The 22,797-nt window shown below is 40.8% G+C and overlaps 3 protein-coding genes across 6 annotated transcripts; 2 read left to right on the top strand and 1 right to left on the bottom strand.

Annotated features, from left to right (window-relative positions):
- The first annotated feature begins 899 nt into the window (after positions 1–899).
- Positions 900–5,964, top strand: LOC311494668 (polypeptide N-acetylgalactosaminyltransferase 6-like). Its single transcript, XM_084553839.1, has 10 exons — positions 900–1,445; positions 1,549–1,721; positions 2,719–2,868; positions 3,010–3,244; positions 3,541–3,658; positions 3,762–3,962; positions 4,044–4,175; positions 4,447–4,548; positions 4,821–4,967; positions 5,145–5,964. Exons 1-10 carry the CDS (start codon positions 1,027–1,029, stop codon positions 5,259–5,261), a joined length of 1,794 nt encoding a protein of 597 aa, XP_084409965.1. The 5' UTR covers positions 900–1,026; the 3' UTR covers positions 5,262–5,964.
- On the top strand, positions 5,947–16,277 carry g6pd (glucose-6-phosphate dehydrogenase). Of its 4 annotated transcripts, XM_084553842.1 has the most exons (14): positions 6,000–6,175; positions 7,936–8,001; positions 8,522–8,643; positions 10,490–10,527; positions 10,622–10,730; positions 11,083–11,300; positions 11,851–12,009; positions 13,068–13,193; positions 13,567–13,660; positions 13,763–13,949; positions 14,048–14,283; positions 14,715–14,791; positions 14,997–15,089; positions 15,168–16,277. In XM_084553842.1, the coding sequence occupies exons 3-14, from the start codon at positions 8,527–8,529 to the stop codon at positions 15,256–15,258; spliced, it is 1,545 nt and encodes a 514-aa protein (XP_084409968.1). In that variant the 5' UTR covers positions 6,000–6,175; positions 7,936–8,001; positions 8,522–8,526; the 3' UTR covers positions 15,259–16,277. The 4 variants fall into 4 exon arrangements, with proteins under 4 accessions (XP_084409966.1, XP_084409968.1, XP_084409967.1 ...); XM_084553840.1 differs by lacking the exons at positions 6,000–6,175; positions 7,936–8,001 and adding an exon at positions 5,947–5,988; XM_084553841.1 differs by lacking the exon at positions 7,936–8,001 and having other exon boundaries at positions 6,001–6,175.
- A 249-nt stretch (positions 16,278–16,526) lies between these two features.
- On the bottom strand, positions 16,527–21,849 carry LOC311494365 (glycerol-3-phosphate dehydrogenase [NAD(+)], cytoplasmic-like). Its single transcript, XM_084553378.1, is given in 9 exon segments — positions 16,527–17,900; positions 17,996–18,102; positions 18,600–18,836; positions 19,653–19,765; positions 19,938–20,076; positions 20,239–20,379; positions 20,515–20,692; positions 21,638–21,702; positions 21,704–21,849. Coding segments are annotated over 9 exon segments (1,182 nt in total). The 5' UTR covers positions 21,809–21,849; the 3' UTR covers positions 16,527–17,803.
- Between the last annotated feature and the right edge of the window lie 948 nt (positions 21,850–22,797).

Genomic DNA, 22,797 nt, shown 5'->3' with positions numbered 1-22,797 from the left:
ACTCACGAATCCAATGTTTGTTAGTAGGGATAAGGGACAGTGATGGTAGTCTCCCGATGTCAATGACAATGGAAAATGGCGGTCACAGTTCAATCACACAGGCGGGCTATGTCACACAGCGAAGTCACAAGGAAGAAAAACAGCAGGGCCGTCTGTTGGAAAACCCGTCTCGCTCTCTCTCGTTCTCCAATGTCCGCCTCCTTTAAGCATAGTATCATAATATGAGCTAAAATATCAAACGCTATCTCTTATTGACTTTGACTTTAGTTTAATTTCAAACTATAAGGATAAACAAACAAGAAACACACAAGTCCAAATTCATATGCAAAACAATTAAAGCCCAAATGAAAACAGAAAGTTAACAACAGATGCTGGGTAAGATGTTAAGAAGATTCATAAGTGAGGCATGTAGACTGGCAGGCTTAGTACACCTGTGGACTTAAACCAGTTTGAGCAGTCGTTGTCTCAGAAAGGACGAAGAAGGAGAGCAGGGACTTTATTATGTCCTTCTGGAAAAAATAGTAAGTACTGATTTAATAGTTACGATTTTAAAGGGGTGTGATTTTCTGTCTAGTTTGTTTGGCCTAAAAACTTTTACTGAACAGTTTTGAGCACTTTTATACACAAACTTAATTGTGTACATAGCTTTTAAAACGAGTTTCATTCAAGTATAATGTTCTATAAAACCTTGAAGGAAATGTCTTCCTTACATCTAATGTTATGAACTGTTCCTTTTATAAGGTCTATCTTTACTAAAATCAGCATATAACATACAGGTAGTTTCCACATACTGATGTATGTTTTCACATATACAGATTTATATATAAATAGGAAAATTTAAATAAAACAACAGAATGTGGTATCTTAAGTCCTGCTACAGCATCAGTGTTATAATAATAAACAATTCAGACTGATTCAATTTGTTCAGTTTTTTTTTGTGTGTATGCCGTCTACAATGACATATTTTTGGGATTTGTTTTTTTCCCCACCAGCTTTGCTTTCGGCCTGTGCTTCCCTGTGCGTATTATGCGTCTACTTTTCATTAAACTCACCCTTCGGGTAAAGTTATTATTCTGCTTTCTGTGTTCATTTTTCATCATGTACTGCTACCTCAACAACACAGCCATGTTTTCAGACCTCACTATGGGAATTATGGTGAGACTGACGGGATCCAGTCTTGAGCGCACTGGCAAATTGCAAAATCCCCCAGATCTCAACTGTCTGCCAGGATTTTACACCAAAGAGGAGCTCAAGCCTCACCTTCAGAGGCCTCTGCAAGATCCCACGGCACAAGGCGCAAATGGAAAGCCCTTTGTGTCACACCAAATGACTCTTGAAGAACATAAAGAGTATTTACAAGGATATATTAACAACCAGTACAACCAGTTTGCCAGTGATCGCATCTCTCTGCACCGTGATCTGGGCAAAGACACAAGACATCCGGAGTGAGTAACCTAATTTCTCCTTATCTCATCAGAGTGTCGGTTACCACTGACACTGCAGTCTCAAGAAGAAATGTATGTCTTATTTAACTTTCATTTTGGACAGCTGCTTGGGACAGAAGTTTTGGCGTTGTCCTGGCCTCCCTACCACCAGTGTGATCATAGTGTTTCATAATGAGGCCTGGTCCACTCTGCTCCGGACAGTTTACAGTGTCTTACACACAGCGCCGGCTGTTCTGCTCACAGAGATCATATTGGTGGATGATGCCAGCACAGATGGTGAGTGCATATTGGGATATATTAGGCAGCAAGTGAACATGTTGCCCTTATAGTTGATGTCCTAGAGGGAAGAAAGATGAGCAACGCTGACAAGGGTTAAATTATTTTGGCTAAATGACTGGGTCAGAGCTCCAGAACTGCAGCTCTTTTGGGGTATTCCTGGTCTGCAGGGGTCAGGACCTATCAAAGGTAGCCCAAGGAAGGTAAAGTCGTGTACTGGAGGGTCATGTAGCTCAATAATGCACATGAGGGCTGAAGGCTGGTCTGTATGTTCCAACAGATGAGTTACTGTAACTCGACCTGCTAAAAAAGCTCATGCTGGTTCTGATAGAAAAATGTCAGAACACACAGGACATCACAGTTTGTTTTGTAGGTTACATAGCCACAGACCGGTCAGGGTTCCCTTGCTGAATCCTGTCCACTTACCTAGTGAACAAATGGCACCAGGATGTCATGTGTGCTTGGTCTGCAACAATGTGCAGGTGGTGGTACGAATCAAAGTAACATCAACATAAATGCCAGGACCCAGGTTTCCCATGCTGGAGAACACTAAAACGTAATAAGTTCGTCTGTGTTATTCATTTCTCTGGTTTCAATGTCGTGTAAAAGCATAGCACAAAGTGAAAACTCCTGCATTGAAATATTACTAAATTATATAAGTACGTGAGTAGTTATCACTGCTGGGTCGTACAGAGGTGTAAAGCAACTTTACTCCAATGTCTGTGGTTGTACAGTCTGCAATTTTACTTTTTCAGTTCAGACTTAATGCTTAAGGTTCGTTTCCATATACGTGCAGCTAAAAGGCCAGACATTTTTTTTCGCAGCTGGTGGAGACCAAAACCAGAGTTAAAAGTGAATATTGGACACCAGGTATATAGGAACTCTAAAGGATTGATAAATTGTGTCCGCCAGATCACTGATAACTTAATATTGCAATAATTATTTTGTCACATCTTACATTAATGCTTACCTGTCTTAATTCTCTTCTCCTCTTCAGATAACCTGAAGGCTCCCCTGGACGAATATGTGCAACAGCTGAATATAGTGCGTGTTGTACGTCAGAGACAGAGGAAAGGTTTGATCACAGCTAGACTGTTGGGAGCTCAGGCTGCTCGCGGAGAGGTCCTCACCTTCCTAGATTCCCACTGTATGTATTTCATAATGTAATGTATTCATGCATGTCTATTGATCAAAAATAGAGTTAGTGCTTCTTACCTGGTAGATTGTTTTTCAGAAATGTTGGTATTTTGTCAAAGTAAATAGTGGAAAGACTACTGTTGTTATGCAGGTGAATGCTTCCCTGGATGGCTGGAGCCTCTTCTGGCTCGGATAGCAGCACAACCTACTGCTGTGGTGAGCCCAAAAATCAACACTATTGACCAAGATAACCTACAGTTCAATAAGCCAGTCCCTAAAGGGCATGAACACAGCAGAGGGAATTTTGACTGGAAGCTTAAATTCGGATGGGAGTTTGTCCCCAAAGAGCAGATTAAGAAGCGGAAAAATGAGACTTATCCTATCAGGTAGATACAGTGAAATATTCACATAAATGTCGGTCTGGAAGGCTGCAAAATGTTCTTTCTAATTTGGTACATTTATGATAGAATGCTTAATATGCATCTGGTTTCAGCTCTGCATTAAATACACTTACTACAATGGCAATAATGCTTTGCTCTTGTTTTTTGGTTCCATATATTATAAGATAAAAGCCAAAACTGCAGCTCTAGCTACGCATTTTCTCATCTTACTCTCAACTTTCCTTTCAAACTAAATCTGTTTTGGTTTATGGGTACTGATTGATTTGTTTGTTATTCTGGAGAACTCCTACCTTCGCTGGTGGCCTGTTCTCTGTATCTAAAGCATACTTTGAGTATATTGGAACTTACGACGATCAGATGGAGTTCTGGGGAGGAGAAAATCTGGAAATGTCCTTCAGGGTAAGAGTGTTTTTTTTTTAAGTTTTGCAAAAGAGTAGCTTACATGGGTTTCCAAGTGTTCCCAGATACGATTTCATCTTGTGCTGTGTCTTCTCTACTGCAGGTCTGGCAATGTGGAGGTCAGATGGAGATTATTCCTTGTTCTGTTGTAGGACACATTTTCCGCAAAAAGAGCCCCCACACGTTCCCCAACGGCACAAATGCAATCATCCGCAACTTGGTCCGCCTGGCTGAAGTCTGGATGGACGACTACAAATGGATCTTCTATCGTGCTCACAGACAGGCGGCTTACATTTTTAAAACGGTTAGTAAAAAATGGACAGTACCTTTAGAACATGGTCACATCATTTGTGTGATATGAAGTCTTTTGCCATTTTACTTTCAGAATTCATTTGGAGATGTTGCTGAACGTCGTAAACTCAGGGAGAGATTAGACTGCAAGAACTTCTCTTGGTATCTGAACAATATTTACCCAGAAGCCTACGTCCCTGAGATCAGGCCTGTCATGCACGGACATGTAAACGTCTTTATCATCATTTAATTGTTTTTAACCAGTTGAGCATCTTTCTGCATTTTGTATTTCTAAAAAAGTGCATGTTGATTTTTTTTAGAATAGGGTCTTTAAATGCCCAATCCATAAATGATATAAGCAGGACTATTTCACGTTTTTGTTTGTTGATAAAAATACTTGTATTATGAAATCAGTTAAAAATGAGCAGCTTAATTTAACATATTCAAGTAAGTCTATTTCAAACTAATCTTGGTGTGTGCGTTTTTTTTTTCTTCAGTTGGAAAACACTGGTTGGAAGTGCCACTTGGATGTGGTGAAGACAAAAAAGAAATGGGAGCCTGTTAAAAAGGTCAAATGTAACAAGAAACATGAAGCACAGGTATTTCATCTTTTGTTACATCAGTTTGTCCAAACCTATGTGAAGATTTTTTTTAGAGTTCACATAAGCATAATGGCCCTGCCTCTCGCCCAATGACAGCTGGGATAGGCTCCAGTCCCAGCAAATGAGTGAATGGGTCAATGAATAACTGTAATGGTTGAAAAACACTTTGTTAACCAGTATATTAAGCTACAGCACATTCTAAAATCCATTGATACAAATGAGCGTGGGCATGGTTTATCCAATTAAATGTTCTGTTTTGTGATTCCTAGTATTTTGAGTATACATCCCATCAAGAGTTGCGGCTCAGCGCTGGTATTGAGTTGTGTTTAGATGCAACCCCTGGAAGTTCTCTGGTGTCTCTTGAAGAGTGTCAGGGGGAAAAAGCAGCCCCAGGGCAAGTGTGGATCTTCACACAGGTACAACATGAGTTTCATCTGAAACGTTACAGCAGTTCATGTGACACTATCTCCATACATTTACAATGTAGTGAGATTCACATTTCCTCTTTCTGAAAACTTTACCGTAAAATCTTAATGTAACACTCGTGAAAACACCGGAGGATATTTTATAATTTGCACTGTTCTTATTTCCAGACAAACAATGTGAAGAACCCCTCATCGGGAAAATGTTTGGCAGTAGCAGGAGGAATTGTGATCTTGTCCACCTGCAAATCCACAGCAGGCCAAAGCTGGGTCTTCATCTTGGACTAGTCATTGATTTGTGTGTGGACTTTACTTTGAGGATGTATTCTTTTGGAAATTCAGTTCTAAATACAGTTCTCACATGATCTCACTGCAGCTCAAAAAAAACAACAACAGCTGTTTTTCAAAACACAAAGAGGGAACTGTGTAGCTGTCTGGAAAATATCCCGTTGCTTTAATTAATTCATTATTTCTGCAGAAGCCTCGTATTAGTTTCAGCTAAACATTGAGAGGCATTTAGCTTGAAGCGAAGGGCTGTAGATCTTGGCCCCGTTTGAAAGAAATGATTGCTTTATGGCCAGTATGAACTTAAGACACTTTATTGTCATTGTCAGTTGTGCAACAAAGTTATGTGCTGTGACTCTCAGTATAGCAGCACAGTAACAACTAGTTAAAACTAGAAAAAATATAATAAGCCTAATCAAAAAATAACTCTTTATTTTTGTTATTGTCATCAAATCCTACAACAATAAATAAAGCCAACACTGAACTGATCCTGTCATAAAGTATTATATGTATTGCTTGTTAGGTAAAGCAGTAGTTATGGTTATTGTTGCAGTACGTGCTTAGAAAATTAACGTCAAGTCAACGTAAGGTCCTCAGAAGTCATGGAGATAGGAACGTGTGTCCTTGTGGGGAGGGCGGGGCGTGTGGAATGTACAGTTAAGCCACGCCCCACCCGCGGAGTCCGTTACGTCACTGTAGTCGACAGTGATGGGATCTCGAGCGAGCGCTGGTGAGTTTCTCCCAAACCAATAAAATCTCTCAATTCTGCTTTGTCACCTCAACAGGGAAGTAGGAAGGACGTACAAATGCGCACCACCACCAGGCTCGGTTGCCTGTGAGTTTGCATAAAGGCTGAGTGCTTGCCGTCGGGTTTGCTCAGGGTTTAACTGCCAGGTTATCATCTCCTTAACGGACATGTGAGTAGCACTAGTGTAACTTTTACCGTTTGTTGTCATTTGCAACGGTTGGCGTTTGCTAGGCGCAGGCTAAGGCGCTGTTTGCTAGCTGTTAGCGGTAGTTTGGGTCTGTTTCTTGTAGGGTACTGTTGTCATAACTGCGCCGTTGACAGTGCGAGGGTAAAAGCTTAGTGGCTCAGTTGAATTGCTTCGTAATCCGAGCTCTTCCACCCTGGATATTAGTCGCTAGTTGTTGAGGAAACAGCCACTCCTGAGCAACGACATGTCAGCCCGTGTTAGCTTGAAATGTTGGCCCAACTCATCCAGCTTTATGAAGGCGATGTGCAGTAAGGTTTAGCCCTCTAAATACGGGATTGGGTGGAGGATTTCCCTAATATCATTATAGTTTGTTGTGTACTTTAGGCTATTTCTGGGAGTAAACCATCAGACAGAAATCCACGTGCAGTGTCATGTTTATGTCAGGGATGGCATTTGTTTCTACTGTGTATATAACCTATAAACTATAGTAATCCTGGAGTTTTGCAGAGATGCACAGCAGCCTTGTCAGTATATATGAATCTATCCTGCAGAATATAGAAGACGGTGATGAAATTACTGAACAAACTGGTACTTCCTGATTTGACTTCCTCGTTGGTTCATCTTATCCTTCTATCAAATACGCTTCTGAAACATAAACAGTGGAGGAAGTAAAGGACTAGTGCCAGTAATTTTGTTTCTTATAGCCAATTTATAAATCACGTACACCTGCAAAACGTTTTTTTCAGACAATGCTGCTTTAATTTTATGGAGGAATGTAGAAAATGTTTGATATTAGATTTCATATCATGCTTCAGTTGGTGTCCATGTCCATTATTGGTTAAACTGTTTTTTTTTTTAACTGCTTAAACTTTAAAATGCTGCAAAACGCCCATGCCCGTTTCCCAAAGCGGCAAGTGATGTATTTAAATATCTTGTTTTGTCTGGTCTTCTGTTTACAGTCATTTAAGATAAGAAGGAAACATCAATCGAGTGGATTTTGGTGTTTGTCCTAATAAAAATGTCAAAAATATACATTGAATACTGGAATTCTTACACGGTCTAGATTGCAGATCTAGATCAATCAGTTTCATGAATAAATACAAAATGGTGTACTGTATTGCACTGTGAAGGTTACATTAAAATCAAGTGTCGCTTTGTCCATTTGTTCAGTTTCATAGATTAGCGAGAAGTTACCATAATTGAAGACATCAAAATGATAAAGTAACACAAATTGAATGGTGCAGTGAAGACAAGGCAAGCTTTGTTTCATATTAGATTCTACAGAGTAGTCACTATTTGCCTTGCTGACAGCTTTAAACTATGTATAATATAGAGAAAATCACTGTTGTCGTGCAGAATTTGTTTTGGTATGAAGCATATGACACTTTTTAACTACTGTAATCCATATTATGGCAAAAAAAAATGCTTGGTTAAGAGAAACCATAGTCTGTAATTAATCTTGAATTTTAGAAAATGTAAAATCTCAAGATATTTGCAGAAACTGGCTCTCATGAGGGTGGCCCCCGAGAAAAGGAAGAGCAAGCGTTTCCACTGCTGCACATGATTTGTTCATTAATGTTGATTAACCGCAGAAATTGACTGTTCCCTGCAGCAAAAACTGAGTGGTGAGCTTTAACAGTCCACTGTGCTCTTTAATAGGCAGTTAACTGATTCATGCAACGGTTTGAGACCTCTATTAGCCATCAGAGAGGCATCTGATCAGTTCTAAATTCCTTCTGCAGAACTACCCCAAACGTCCAGTCATAACGAACCGTCTCCAGCTACAAGAAGAACAAAGAGTACAGACGGTACGGCGCCCACAGAGCCCTAATATCAACATCCAACTCTCTGTGTGAGACTACTTGCAGAGACCAACCTTTTTCTGAAAACAGAAATCCACCGTGGCAAGCTTTACAAGAAGCTTGGAACAAACTACTATCCAAGAACCCTAAAAAACCCGGTGCTGTTTTAAAGGTTTACTCCACTTTGTGTGAAATTAATGAGCTAGTACCCCTGGGGTTATTTTAATAAAAAGCATTTTCACTTTACTTTTAGCTCTTAAAACATTTGTACCATACTTCACATGACTTGTAGTAAACTTTACAGCACACTGTTTTCTTCATGTTATTAGTTGTCGTCGTGTGTAGGATATTATGTCCACCAGTCAGATGCTGGGTGTGTTTTAGATACTCATTGTTATTCAGTCTTAGAGGCTCAAACTCCTGTTACAGTCTGTATTTGTCTTCTTGATGATTCGTTTCACGTGCAACAGTAAAGGCTGTGTTCATTTTTTTTCCTGACTGGATTTTCTGGTTTTCTTCTTTTTAGAGAAAATGAGCAACATCCCCCTCTCTCGCTCTGAGGTGTTCGGGGAGCTGAGGAAGGAGCTGCATGAAGATGTAGAGTTCCATCAGTCCGACGTTCACATCTTCATCATCATGGGAGCGTCGGTGAGATTGCAATCAGTCATTGTATAAGTTAGGCCTAAAAATGGGAAGTGATGAAACGAAGGATCTGGAGTTATCTCACTGTGAGATTAGAAAAAAAAACTCCAGTTCCATTTTTAGGATCAGGATCTATAACGCTTGTCTTTGCCCCCTCATTATTGTATTTGGCACATTTACACTGGAGCCCGCTTAGATAAGAACATCTGGCCATGTGTTGAAACGTTCAAAAATAGTGCAATAATTGCACACAGTGCGTTGAAGGAAATGTTGAAACTGATTTCACCAGGCTTCTGCAAACAAGATCCACTTAATCTGTTTTTGAAAGAAACCCATATATAGACAGCTGTTGCTCATTACTTGAGGACATTAAATAATTTGAATATGATAAAATCAATGACGGTGACCTTCTGTTTATTTTTACATCGGTGTGTTTCTTATGAGCCTGGTTTATTGAACGATGCCTTTTATTTACATTTAGCAGCATAATTTAAGAAAAAAGCCGGGCCGAGCATAGAGCGGTGCTTATCAGTGATACTCAGGAATATAAAAACATTTTTGATGCATATAATTAAATGTTAAAGTTAAGTTCCCTTGCAAATAACATAATGAAACATCTCTCTTTCACTGTTCAGGTGTTCAGAAACTCAAATTTCAACATTTGTTTCCTTCTTCCTTTGTTACCCAACGCTTCAGTTCACCTTCCTGATTCTTGGCTTCCTGGCTCTCTTAGTCTGTCCAAACACGTCTCTTTCACCTCCTGTTGTTCCTTCATTAAACATGAATGGTAACACCCTCAACAGAACTGTTTTCTCTTATTTTCTTTTTTTCATCTTCAAAGACACTGCTTCCATTATCGTTGACATCACACGTAATAAATCCTGAACTAGCCTGACTGTAGGCGGTCGTTTGGCACCGTTTGCTCTTTGTGCAAGAGAGTGGCGCTGTCCCTGATTTTTTGCAGCGTCACTGACTGTCAGCGTTTTTCTTTCAGTGTGCAATGCAGGCAGATCAAGTGAAGGGCTGGTCTGCGTGAGGCCTCAATGTGCTTGTTTAGTGGAGGTGTGTGTGAACTGTAAACTACTTGGAGCCTTGGAGCGTGTGTACTTATCTCATACAGTCGCCACTTCTACAAAGATGTACTGAGCAGTGCTAATTCAGTACTTATTCTAGTCCAGCTTCGTGACATTATGTAACTAAGTTGTTTTGAATATTGTCTTTTTTCTTCTTCACTGAAGTGAAACATCTGAAATGGTTTTAAACACACAACGTTAAACAAGATATCAGGGTTACAAGTTGAGGAACTCCCAGCAGAGCATTTTAAAGGGAGACGAGCAGCGACTCTCCTCATCAGATTGTGATTTAGGTCATCCGTATACTGTTATGGGAATTCATTTTTAATTAAGTTTCCTTTTCGTGTTCTGGTATGTGACACAATTCATGCAGTGTTTCCCTGTTTTCTGAGAGCCTCCTGTCAGATTTCACAGTGATTACAGATCTAGTAGACAATAGGACAGTTGAGCATAGATTGGACAGTTAAGCCACAGGTTAGTCAGGATGCGACAGGTTCGTCAGGACGACTTCCGTGCGCTGCCAGGCAGTCTTTTGTGTTTTGTTGGTTGGCACCGATTCCAGTGAGATTACTGAGGTTGTGCAATTCTGAAACGAGCCATAACAGCCGTCTTAACTGCTGAAAGTAACACTGTGTGACGGTGTAGTGGAAAACGATAAGCTGGAGGTCATTGGCTAAATAAACAGTGACTCTAAATTATCAACACTTAAGGCTTGTGTACATATTAGATAACGTGTATCTTGAAAGTGAAGTCATCTGATTGTGTGTTTGCACCTGTAGGGGGATCTGGCTAAGAAAAAAATCTATCCAACTCTATGGTGAGTAGCCCTCAGTGACCCATTATGCATCAGTGGTATAATGTACGAGAAGCCGGTGAGGATTCTCCTCTGACGTTCCTCTGTTCTCTCCCAGGTGGTTGTTTAGAGACGGCCTCCTCCCCGAGCAGACTTATTTTGTAGGCTTTGCTCGCTCTGACTTGACAGTTGATGCCATCCGGACCGCTTGCTTGCCGTACCTGAAGGTAAGACTGGACCTCTGAGGTGCAACTCAGAGTTGTTTTTAACTGATGGAAGGGATTTATAATATTAAATTTAATAGTGCATTCGTTTTTAACTAGTGTACCTAATGAAATGGGCAGTGAGTGGAAATATATAATGGATAAAATTATAATAAATAAACCCACCCAGTAAATGTTTTCCCTTACATGATATTTTATGAGTGTGGACATTCATTGTACATGTTTATTAGACCTCAAGTACATTTTTGAGATGCTGAATGTAAATATAACATTATCACTTTCAACAAAACTCCAAATGAAGCCAGTTGTCTTCTTATAATCCATACATGCACAAATGTTTGCACCCTCTCGCCAGGTGACGGATACAGAAGCGGAGCGGCTGTCGGCCTTCTTCAGCAGGAACACGTATATCAGCGGGAAATACGGTGACGAGGGTTCCTTCTCCAAACTCCATACACACATCCAGTCTCTTCCCGGGGGACTAGAGGCAAACCGTCTCTTCTACCTGGCCTTGCCGCCTACCGTGTACCATGATGTTACCAAGAACATCAAGCATCACTGCATGAGTGCAAAGTCAGTATACACTTCCCTGTCTCTAACGGTTGCTGTGCTTTTCCTCTGTGCCTCCTGCTGTGTCTGTATTGACAACTGGACGTCAGTCTCAGTAGGCAGCAGCATGTCCCAAACATCCAGTGATGTATTGTATTGTCACCTTAAACATTTTCAGGTTCCAGCTTCTAAGGTTGGAAATATCTTTTTGTCACCTAGTACTTTAAATAGATATCTTTCAGTATTAGACTGTCAGACAGATAAAACGAGGCACTTGAAGGCTATACTTTGAGCTGTGGGAAGTTGTTGTTTATATATTTTATTTCTAACGACTGTGAAAGCTCTAAATTGCAACTTGACCAGATCGTAGAGGCATACAAGTGAGAGTTGTTAGTTCTATTTTTTTCCCCCAAGTCAGGTAAATCCAAAGAAGGGTATCTGCAGCTGTGTTACAGTTCAAGTAGAAACCAGTTTAAAACTTATTGTGGTGCTTATTAAGGAAACGTGACCGCAGGGCCAGACTAAGTGGACAGAGATCAATTTGTTAATGTTCTTCTTTGTGTGTGTCGTTTAGAGGCTGGAACAGGGTGATCGTGGAAAAGCCGTTTGGACATGACCTTCAGAGCTCCGAGGAGCTGTCCGCTCACCTCTCCTCGCTCTTCACCGAAGAACAGATCTATCGTATCGATCACTATCTGGGCAAAGAAATGGTGCAGAACCTCATGGTGCTCAGGTAGGAAACACATCTTCACATGAAGTTGCTTTTCTACCGTATGATACTTTTTAAAAATTCAGATTATCACGTGCAGTCAGGTCTACTCCAGTTTACAACAAGTATAGAAGAGTATGTCTCATTGACTGAGTTTACACGGTCTTTAGTATCCCGGTTTTGATTGGGTTTTTGAAGTATCCCGTTTTTGTGTTTGTGCATGTAAACACCATATCCCGAATTCAGAAACCGGGTTATGCCCATTTCCTGGTTTCAAGAAACAGGACGCTCCATGCTCCAGTATCCAGCCGGGATGCTGGAGCATGTATACACCTTATCCCGGTCTCTGACGGCTGCCCACTGTCTGCGCAGGCGCGAGTGACGCACCAGATATACAATCAACATGGCGGCAACGAGAACTTCTCACCTTTGGAGCGACAAAGAGACTGAATTTTGCCTTAAAATAATGAAAGAACTCAACATAACTACGTGTTTAGATGGCAGAAAACACAGAAATGCCGACATATTCAAGTCTGTTGCGGAAAAGCTACGTGACGCTGGTTTTCCACCTCGCACTGTTGAACAAGTTAGGTCGCGTTGGAAAACATTGGAAACATAGGATGCAGCGATCAGAAAACGGGTTTCTGGTATTTATCATGTATACAGGGATATGAATAACCGGGTTTCTCTGTGTTCCATGTAAACACCATATCCGGGATAAGCCTCAAAACCAGGATACTAAAGAACATGTAAACTCAGTCACTATGACTTATATTTGAGACGCTCATAATAAAACTCAATACCAGCTTTGTTGGTTTTTCTTTTTCAGTCACTGCCGAAAAATGGGAGCATTTTCTTCTCAATTTAATGCCAAAACAATAATCAGCTGTTGATTATTCAACACTTCAGTATCAGCTGTGGTTTAGCAAAGCCCTTATGATGCCATATAAATAGAAACTGGCTTCGAACCAGGAACAAACCTGAAGATAAATGTTTATGCATGTTGTCATGAACAGCTGTGCCGTTGTGCGCTGTGTGCTGCTTCTGAGCACGGAACAGTTGTGATTTGTTGTTTGTTACAGGTTTGGGAACCGAATCTTCGGGCCGATCTGGAACAGGGACAGCGTGGCCTGTGTGGTTCTCACCTTCAAAGAACCGTTTGGCACGCAGGGACGAGGAGGCTACTTTGATGATTTTGGAATCATTCGGTGAGAAGAACACAAACTTCTAACCTTGCTCCCTGCTTTTTGATTTGAAGTAATATAAAATGAGCGGAGAGCAACTACCTAAATTTTACACGTGTTTAGCAATAAATTAATAATTAATTAACAACACCTTGCAAGTCACAAACAAATGGCTTTTTATGCACCTGTAGCAATTTGAGATATAAACCACCTGCTAAATGTTTACAAGCTGTATAATGCACTTTAGTATCGTCAGTAATTCATAATTATAAGCTCAGTGCAGACATATAGAATTAAACATTTGGCAAGTACATCAGTGGCATTTTAACATGATTACAGCCTCCCAGCCTCCTCTCTGTTTTTTTTGTATAACCACCTGTTTCCTGTCCACGATCAGAGATGTCATGCAGAACCACTTACTCCAGATGCTCAGCCTGGTTGCCATGGAGAAACCAGCCTCCACCAGCTCTGATGATGTCCGAGATGAAAAGGTACAAACTCGTCTGCTAGGAACCAGACACTGTGAAGACTTTCAGTGTATTAAGAGTTTATATGAAGTGTGCCTTCTTTCTTATCGTACGTTCCCTCTTTAGGTGAAGGTGCTGAAATGTATCGCTCCAATATCCATGTCAGATGTGGTGCTGGGTCAGTATGAGGGCGATCCGGATGGTGAGGGAGATGCTAAATTGGGTTACCTTGACGATCCCACGGTGCCTAAAGGGTCAACTCAGGCCACCTTCGCCACCGCTGTCCTCTATGTGCACAATGAACGCTGGGATGGTAGAGACACTTCATTCTTTACAAAATTCAAAATCTTCACTCTTCCCGTTCCCTTTCCTCATGTGAAGTTGACTTAACATGAAATTGTTTCTCCTTAGGTGTTCCTTTCATCCTTCGCTGTGGAAAAGCACTGAATGAGAGGAAGGCTGAGGTGCGGCTGCAGTTCACAGATGTCCCAGGAGACATTTTTGGAAATCAGTGTCGCAGGAATGAGCTGGTGGTGCGCGTGCAGCCCAACGAGGCCGTGTATGCCAAGATGATGAGCAAGAAGCCTGGCGTCTACTTCAGCCCTGAAGAAACCGAGCTGGACCTCACGTACAAGAGCAGATACAAGGCAGGTTCAAGCAGATTTATTTGTGGCGCACGCTGTGTAAAAAAAAAAAAAAAAAAAAAGATACGGATACTCAGCCACATCTGCAATTAAAGATAAATCTGCCCGTCATTTCCTCAAATAATCGCTTTGGCCTAACCACAGGAAACCACAAAGATAACTCACAGTTCCTAGTTTGATATATTCAAACCGATGGCCCAGAGATATTCATTCTGCTATCATAGAAGACTAAGATGACCATTAAATCCTCACATTGGAGAAGCTGGAGCCTGCAAACAGACTTGACAAAGTAGACTGCTGTTTGACGTGTCAATTAACCAACTAATTAACCACTTCAGTCCTAAAACCCAACACAGAGCTATTTTTTTTTGTAGTCTTTCATTTGTTCTTCTGTTTCTGCCGTATTTTTTATATTTTAAACTTGTTGTTTTCAGGATGTAAAGCTTCCAGACGCTTACGAACGCCTCATCCTGGATGTGTTCTGTGGGAGTCAGATGCACTTTGTACGCAGGTCTGTCTCTGTTTCCCACCGTTGTTGTCTCATGATAGTTCTCATAAACTAAACCTGTGTGTTGAATTGTCATGTAGTAAGAGCGTCACTAGATGGCGCCACAGTGCATCTTTTCTCTGCCTCATATCTGCGGATGTAAAAATGCTCAAGTCGCTTATATATTACCTGACATTACTTCTGCGTGTTTTATTGTTGGTGTCTGCAGTGATGAACTAAGGGAAGCATGGAGGATCTTCACCCCTCTTCTGCATCACATAGACAAAGAGAAGCCGCGGCCTATTCCTTACAAATATGGAAGGTAGGACATGTTGTTCACTCTACCTTCAACAATGCGAAATTTCATACTAACCATTGATTGTGTCTCTTTCCTTGTTAGCCGTGGCCCCACAGAAGCCGACGACCTTGCAAAGAGAGTTGGATTTCGCTACGAAGGCACTTACAAATGGGTCAACCCTCACAGACTTTGAGTTGTGGTGAGATGAGGGGGGGGAGTAGCGATAGGATAGTAGGAGGGGTGCAGCAGGGTAAGTGAGCCATCATGTTGCAGAGCAGGAGTGTCTTTAAAAGAAGGAGGTGTTTCCACCATGTGGATCCATTGAGCAGCAAACAAAGAAGCTGTTAAAAAAAATTATTCTCAGGTATAGAAAATTATTCCTGTCAGCCTGTTCATCAAACATTCAAAAGAGCATTAAGAAATTTTCAGTGTTTACTTTATACCAGCTGTGAAGGTATTTTTCCTTTTTTCCATACAGTCACAGCTGCTTTTTAATTCTTAATTTAACGGTGGGACCAAGTCCGTCAAAAAGCTAAAAAGAGCAGAATGAACAGGTTAAGTTTTGTGAAGGAAAAAAAAAAAAAAAAAGACTGCTCCTCACCTCCATTCATTAGGTGTTAATTTGTCAGGATGATGGTAAATGGGAAAAAAAATGAGCATCAAAAACAGAGCAGAGTAACAAAACAAAACTCTGCTGAGTCACATCATGTAAACCAAAGGTGGTAACCGAACCCAGCAGAGACAAGGATGATTGTTCACCAGCTGTCTCTCTTATAACAATAATGATTGTTACACTATTATGCTTTGAGTGCATCGTTTCTTTTTACAACTCGTGTGCTCTCTTTCTGTCTCCTCTGCCTGGGACCAACAACATCTTGGTTGTTTAAGATAATTAAGTAGTTTGCAAATGCGATACAGGCAGCTTTTCTTCGAAGCATTGATTCTGCAGTAGTCTTAAGTGTCCTTGTGGACAAACAAAATGCGCTCTCCGTCTTGTTTAGCAGCCTCCCTCTGAGCTATGTTCCCTTTGTTTACATTTTCCAGATTTATTTAAGTTGCCGACATTGGTTCAGTTTTTCATGACATCCAGAGAGCTGCTGTGTCAAGGGTGAATGTCTGTGAGGACGTTTTGTATTCTGCTATTAACTGCAAACTCGTGTAAAGCTAGCTGTGTTTCCACTGCTTGTAATAAACTAGTTGCTTCTCTGTTAATTCATTTCATTCTTTGTGGTGCTGATGCCGGTTAGTGACTCTTGAGTGGGTTCACTCTCACTCACTTCGCCAACCGCACTTAAACACAGCATTAAAATGTTCTAAATTGAGAAAAGCCTGATACAATTATATTTTTAATGTAAATATGTTTTAAAACAAAATTCTGATGGTATTTCCTCCCTCTGCGCTGCTGCATAGTTTAATAGTGATTCACAGAGTGAACAATAATTCCAGCCATGATTTGACACCAGAAGTCATTTATTCACAGACAAATGTTTGGATCATTTCCAACACGTTAGTTGTAACTGAATGAAAACTGAATCAGACGGGATCACAGCAACAAACAGTGGATGGATGTTTAGTCAAAAGGATCATTTCAGTTTATTTAAACCTTCATAATTTACCTTAAATGTGACGCCCTGGGTCAACTTCCCTCTTCACCTTTTCTGTCGCAGAGATTTACGGGAAACGAGTCTCAGAAAACGACTTCTAGTAGGTCAACTTAGACAACAGCCCCCAAAAAAGAACTCATTTTTATATGCCATTATTTTAAATGTTTGTTTACAGAAAGTAAACACTGAAAAATGCTGCATGGAGCGTCCATTTCCTCAAGTTAGGGATCTGCAGCGTCATGTAAAAATCACTTCTTTTTTGAAAGGTGCTGAGAGCTTGTGCTAGACGTTTTGTGTGACTCCTTGTTTCCCCCAAATCTGTGACAATCTGTACAGGTAAAGAACCATCTAGCCACAATATGAGATGTAATGGTAATTGTTCAAACTGAAATGAAATCCTTTTAAAACTTTGTGTTTACAAAAGGAAAAAAAAAAAAGGCCAAAACATAGCAACCGTGCATTTTAAGGCACATTATCTTTTTATGTTAAAAACAGTTGCTATGTGGTTGACAGTAGGTTGATATACAGTACAAGACAGGAAACGTCAGTGAATTATGTAAGACACTTAAAGCATACAAAGACATAACAAGGTGAGGTATTACATCTATAATTAAATAATTTGAGATGAACAGGCGTTCAGTGGACGGCAACATCAGTGTTAGAGTTGGATCAGTCCCTCTACAGAAGCTCTTTGCCCTGAGTGTTAGGCCCTGTGGAAATCTGGATGCATCTAAACATTGTACAAATGGCAGTTGTGTCACATTTTCTGAAGTGCAAACCAAACTGTGAAGCATTGCATTTTTGATTTCATCTGGATCTAAAAATCCAAAGCAAAAAGAGCCATCGGACCATCACATTGGGGAGGAAAAAAACTCCCAGCAGCTCACTTCAAGTTTTAGTACACGCCGTAAATTAAAGAAAGCACTTAAAAAAAACAAACATGTCAGAAACTGAATGTTAAGGACAAAGTGTTCGAACTATAGAAGAACACATGTTATGGATTCACTGGTTGCAGCCGTTTAGTCGCATGACAGGTGTGGAGTGACTCGTCGTCCTCCATCCATTTCTGACAGGTAGCAGAAAAGTGGTCATGTTCTCCGTTACGCAGGCACTCTGTCAATTTCCCCTCCCCCCTTACATGTGCTCTGGGTGATTCTGCAAACAGCTTATGAACTCAGTGACTGGATGGCCCTGGAAGCAGATCTGATACACTGCATTGAACAGTGGGAACCTGTGGAAAGGAGGTGGTGTTAATGCTTAATGGACGTCTTCTTAAGGTGGCGCCAATGTAAACACTGGTCTGAGTGTGTGTGTGCTCAGACTTACTTGTCAATCAGGTTTTTGTGTTTGAGTATGAGGTAGACCTCAGCTGCTGTTGCTGGTCCCTGCAGCTTCTGACCATTTAGCATCTCTTTTTCCAGTTCCTCAATGGACTGAGAAAGACGTGAAACATGGCGTGATGAAGATTTGTAAATTGAAACACAGGGAGAGACATCACTGATGCAAACGCACTTTCAGTGATATCTGGTAAAAGGTTATTTTACATTTCTCCTTCTATTACAACCAGTCTGAGAGTAATAGCACAAATTAATCCAGTTTTAACCGGCATAGTCCTTCGTATATATCTGGACTGTCCCTTTAGGTTTCTTAACTTTAATTACACTAACTCTGTGTTGGCTAGTACTTGAAACTAATTCACCTTAATTGTGTAACTTGGTGAAGTCACTTAAGTCTTAATATGAAATAATTCCATGTTGTTTTTAGACCTAAAAGAGCAGATAATGCTCTAATAAAATGTTGTAAAAGTTTCCCACAGTCAGTACTTTAAATGTGTAGTTACCAGTTTCTCTCTCAAACAGACATCTAAATATGTGTAGGGAACGTTTGCGTCAAGAAGACAACAATGTGCAAACTAAATCAAAGTTCTCACCTTCCCCGTCTTCACAAAAGCTTCAGCTACTTTGCGGTTGCGTCCACCGTAGCAGGTGGTGATGAGGTCGGCCACGCCGCAGCTTTCCAGGAAGGTTGCAGAGGACACGGGCCCAGCGGTGCAGAAAATGCGGGCGAAGGCAATCATCTCCATCAGGCCCAGCCTGATCACTGCTGCCTTGGTGTTATCTCCGAAGCCCAGACCGTCACAGAAACCTGCACCGACAGCAACGATGTTCTGAAGGATGGAAGAAGGAAACGAGCTGAGGATACACCTTTGGGACGGGTGCTGATTATCTGGAAGATTTTAATGATTATAGTCCAACGTCTAGTCAGGGAATAGACTTCAAATTTTAAAGCCTTTTAAAGATTATACATAAGTGTGAAATGAAAATATATTTCTGCTGTCGTAGTGTAGGTCAGTGTATTGAAAGAATATTGTATAATCGCATTAAGAGTTGCAGCAGCTGAGCCACATTTGTTTAGTATCAACACCGAATAAAACAGTTTTAGAACTGGGTTCAGTCACATGGTGTTCTGTGTTTGACAAGATACAACTATCCATTAGTTTGATTCAATTATGATCCATCCATTAAAGTGATGTGTCTTCATACTGTTTGTTTTCTTTGGCAAACACTCCCAAGATCTTAAGCTATTCACTTTACACTGATAGACAGCTGAATAAGCAACTTAAAAATTTTGTTCACAGACACTGAATTGTGTGATGATTTCTGACTCGGCAACTTCCACTTCTGCACTGCTTAGTGATTTGTCAGCTTTCTTCTTAAGGAAGTATATTGTGCATCATGTGATGAAGAATCTTCACCTTTACCATGATAGAAGCTGAAAGGTCAGTAACTAAGGAATTTAACATAATGCACAACTTTTATCCAACTTAAAAAGATGTCTCTTTCTGCAGTTAATGAACTTCTTGTTGTTGCAAATGTCTGGAGGGTCAGATTTGTCAATTTTCCCTCCATCTGTTTCACCTAAGTGCCTTTAGCTCACACAGAGAGAGTGTGTGTGTTTGTTACATTTGGTACTAAGAGCTCACCTTCAGGGCTCCACAGATTTCCACCACATCGTACTCCTCCACCACAGTAACCCTGAAGTTGTCCGTCTGCATGAGTTCCTTGAGCAGAGCTCCATGGTTTTTATTCTTACAGCCTGGGAGCAGAAAAAAATGTCTCGTTATAAAACACACTTCAACACCCTAAACTTTGACCCCAACACTGACGATGATGCAGAAAGCTAAACTGAAACAAGTGTGCTGCCCATGTTGAGGTTAAAACCAGCTTATTTTGGATGTTAAGTTGTGTAAACATGTAACAACACTAACCAATAGTGGTCTCACAAAACTTCTCATCAGCAACCTCATTTGCAATATTGGCCCCCATCAGCACACTCATGGTGATACTGAGCTTCTCCTGGATCACGTCAGAGATGAGTTTGAGTCCATCTGGCCCCTCGTCTACCCCCTGGAAGAATGACCACACACACACGCGCACACACAAGTCATACATTAACGCAAACACACTAAAGTGGGTCAAAGATCACACTGCATAACAACAGCTGCCCTATGCACAAGGTGGGTAATTCTCGATGATTATGACAGAGAGCAGAGCAGAGCAGAGCCGAACCTTGATAAGAGACATTCCAAGTGCGTCACCCTTTATCTTGCCCTTAATGGTGTCACACACTTTCCCGATGAACTGGTGTGGAATCACAAACACTATAATATCTGCATCGCTGGACGCCTCCACCAGATCCGGCACCGCCAGCTACAAGAGAGAACATACATTAAAGCCTAAGGCATTTAGGAGCCTGTGTAACAACCTGCTGCATTTAGGTAACTGATAATCACAGACTAATAACGAAATTGTAGCAGAAAATGTTAAAACTAAAAGCATCTTTACCACATTAGCTGGTAGCTTGTGTCCAGGAAGATACTTCACATTTTCATGGTCAGTGTTGATTATTTCAGTCAGCTTGCGCCCGTTCACCATCTCCTCAAACACCCACATCTTTACGGTGCTGTCAAAGTTTGGATTCCGAGCAGCATTGGCACCAACGATCTTGGCAATAGCAGAGCCCCTGCATTGTTAAAAGTTTAATTTACATGAGAAATAATAGATGGAAACCTGCAAGGGGCACGGTGAGAAAACATCTTACAGTAGCCTAAGTGGTTTAACCCAACATCTTTTTGATTTTGCCTGAGGTGTTTACTGCCATGCATGGATCCTATTTGATGATTAACTGCTGTTTTGTGAGCAGGATGTTCCTGCCAAGAAGATAAGCTGATACGAGGCGGTCTGCCCTCAATAATGCAGTCTCCTGTAGTCAGCGCCAAACTCCATAGAGAATACTGGCGATTTTAGGTCAGATTTAATCACCTGCAAGATAATGTCAAATTTACTTTTAATTTCGTGCCATTTTTTTTTATTTATTTTTGGAGGCATTAATCTGGGCGAATACATTAAACTTTAGTTTTTAGTTTTCATCACTAAAAGCTTCAATCGGACCAAAAGCTATGTGTGTATAAAAAAACGAATAGGTGAATAAATTATTTTTGGTTTACAAACTGAAAACTATGAGCCGAATTAACAAGACGATTTTAAACATTTATTTTTCGGCTTGAAATTATGTTTTATCGCTTTGTCCTCTTAAAGCCCACACGATAACTTTAATCCATCAGACTTTTGAATGGACGTCTGTTTGAAGTACCGCAAATAAGAGCGAGCTAACGTGTTGTTGTTATATTTTGGCTAACTACAAGAGTGCAAACCCCCAGTTATCGGTCAGTTCTCTGTGCATTCATCCAGTTTCTTGGCATGTGACTCTAATCAGGGCTAAAGTCGGCCCGTGTTGCTGCTAACGAAGCGGACTGTAGCTGCCGGGTCAAACTTCCCTCACGTTACTAGGGACTGTTGCTAGTTAACGCTAGCTGCCTGGTTGCCGGGTGATGCTAGCCCGGCTAATAACGCTAGCTGCTCTGAGGTTAGCATGCACACAGTTAACATCATGAACGCGTCCACTTGCCAGTTTCCAGAGCCCACGATGCAGACTTTCTTCGGAGCTGCCATTGTGAAGAGGTAAACCGCTGAGTGGAGGAGAAGAAGAAGCGCTGACTGCAGTCCAGTTATGCAACCCACACCAAGCAGCCACTCTGATTTTATTGGCCTGACCGAGGGGAGACACCGACCCGCCCATTACAGCCAGGGCCGAGTCTGGCACTCGTTCACGGAGCAGAGGTTAGCAGGCTCTAAGTGACTGGGGCAAAAGTCCGAACCTTTGTTAGGATGTGAACTTCTGAATGCAAAGTACATCAAGATGATAACTGCAAACAGCAGACAAAGTGACACCATGCAGCTTCAACACTGATTTTAGGGAACACATGTGCAATCTAATGCCAAAACATGACATGTTCAGAAAGGTGACATATCTACTTTAGTAGCCTGTTTTAATACTTTATGCATCTTCTTTTTTTACTGATTATACTAAGGTATAATGTAGAATACAGGACTTTTACATGTACACTCACTTGCCAAAAAACAATATGTACACTAGTGAAAACAAAAAAAACATTCAAATATAACAGTTCTGCACACAATCTTAGCTTCGTGACTGTTATAATGTTCAGTTCATGTTGAAACGGTGTAAACAAGGTGGTAATTCAACTGCATGATTGTTTTAGAGGATGTAGTTTATGGAGCTGTTAAACTGGATTGAATAAAACACTAAAGTGTTTCTGTTATTTAGTCTAGCCCACTGACTAAAATGGGGTGGTCAAAATAATAAAAACATTTGTCGGTACAATACAATTCAATAGTAATACAAACCGAAGTCTCTAAAATTAAAATACATGTTGAATTAGCAACTCTCCTGGTTATTTGGCAAATGCTGACTACCATACCCTTTATGAAGCTAAGATTTAGTGACTGTTACATTAATATGCATTAATTTTCCCTAGTGTACCCAGTGAACTAGCAAGTGAGTGTATTTCACCTATTTTTATTTGCCGTATATTTGTAGCTTCGGCGATCAGAGACATATCTGCAGTGTCATAAAACCAGCGAGGGAGCTTCGTAATTTAAAAAATTATACTCCTACTGCTCTAAATGTGACAGCTACAGTTACACACAACGTACCGAGACCCTCTGCAATAATAAGAAGCTGTGGCTCATAACCAGACTGAGACA

This window comes from Chelon labrosus, assembly GCF_963514085.1.
Source record: "Chelon labrosus genome assembly, chromosome: 10".
Taxonomy (NCBI): Eukaryota; Metazoa; Chordata; class Actinopteri; order Mugiliformes; family Mugilidae; genus Chelon; species Chelon labrosus.
This window is presented reverse-complemented; position numbering and strand designations above follow the sequence as displayed.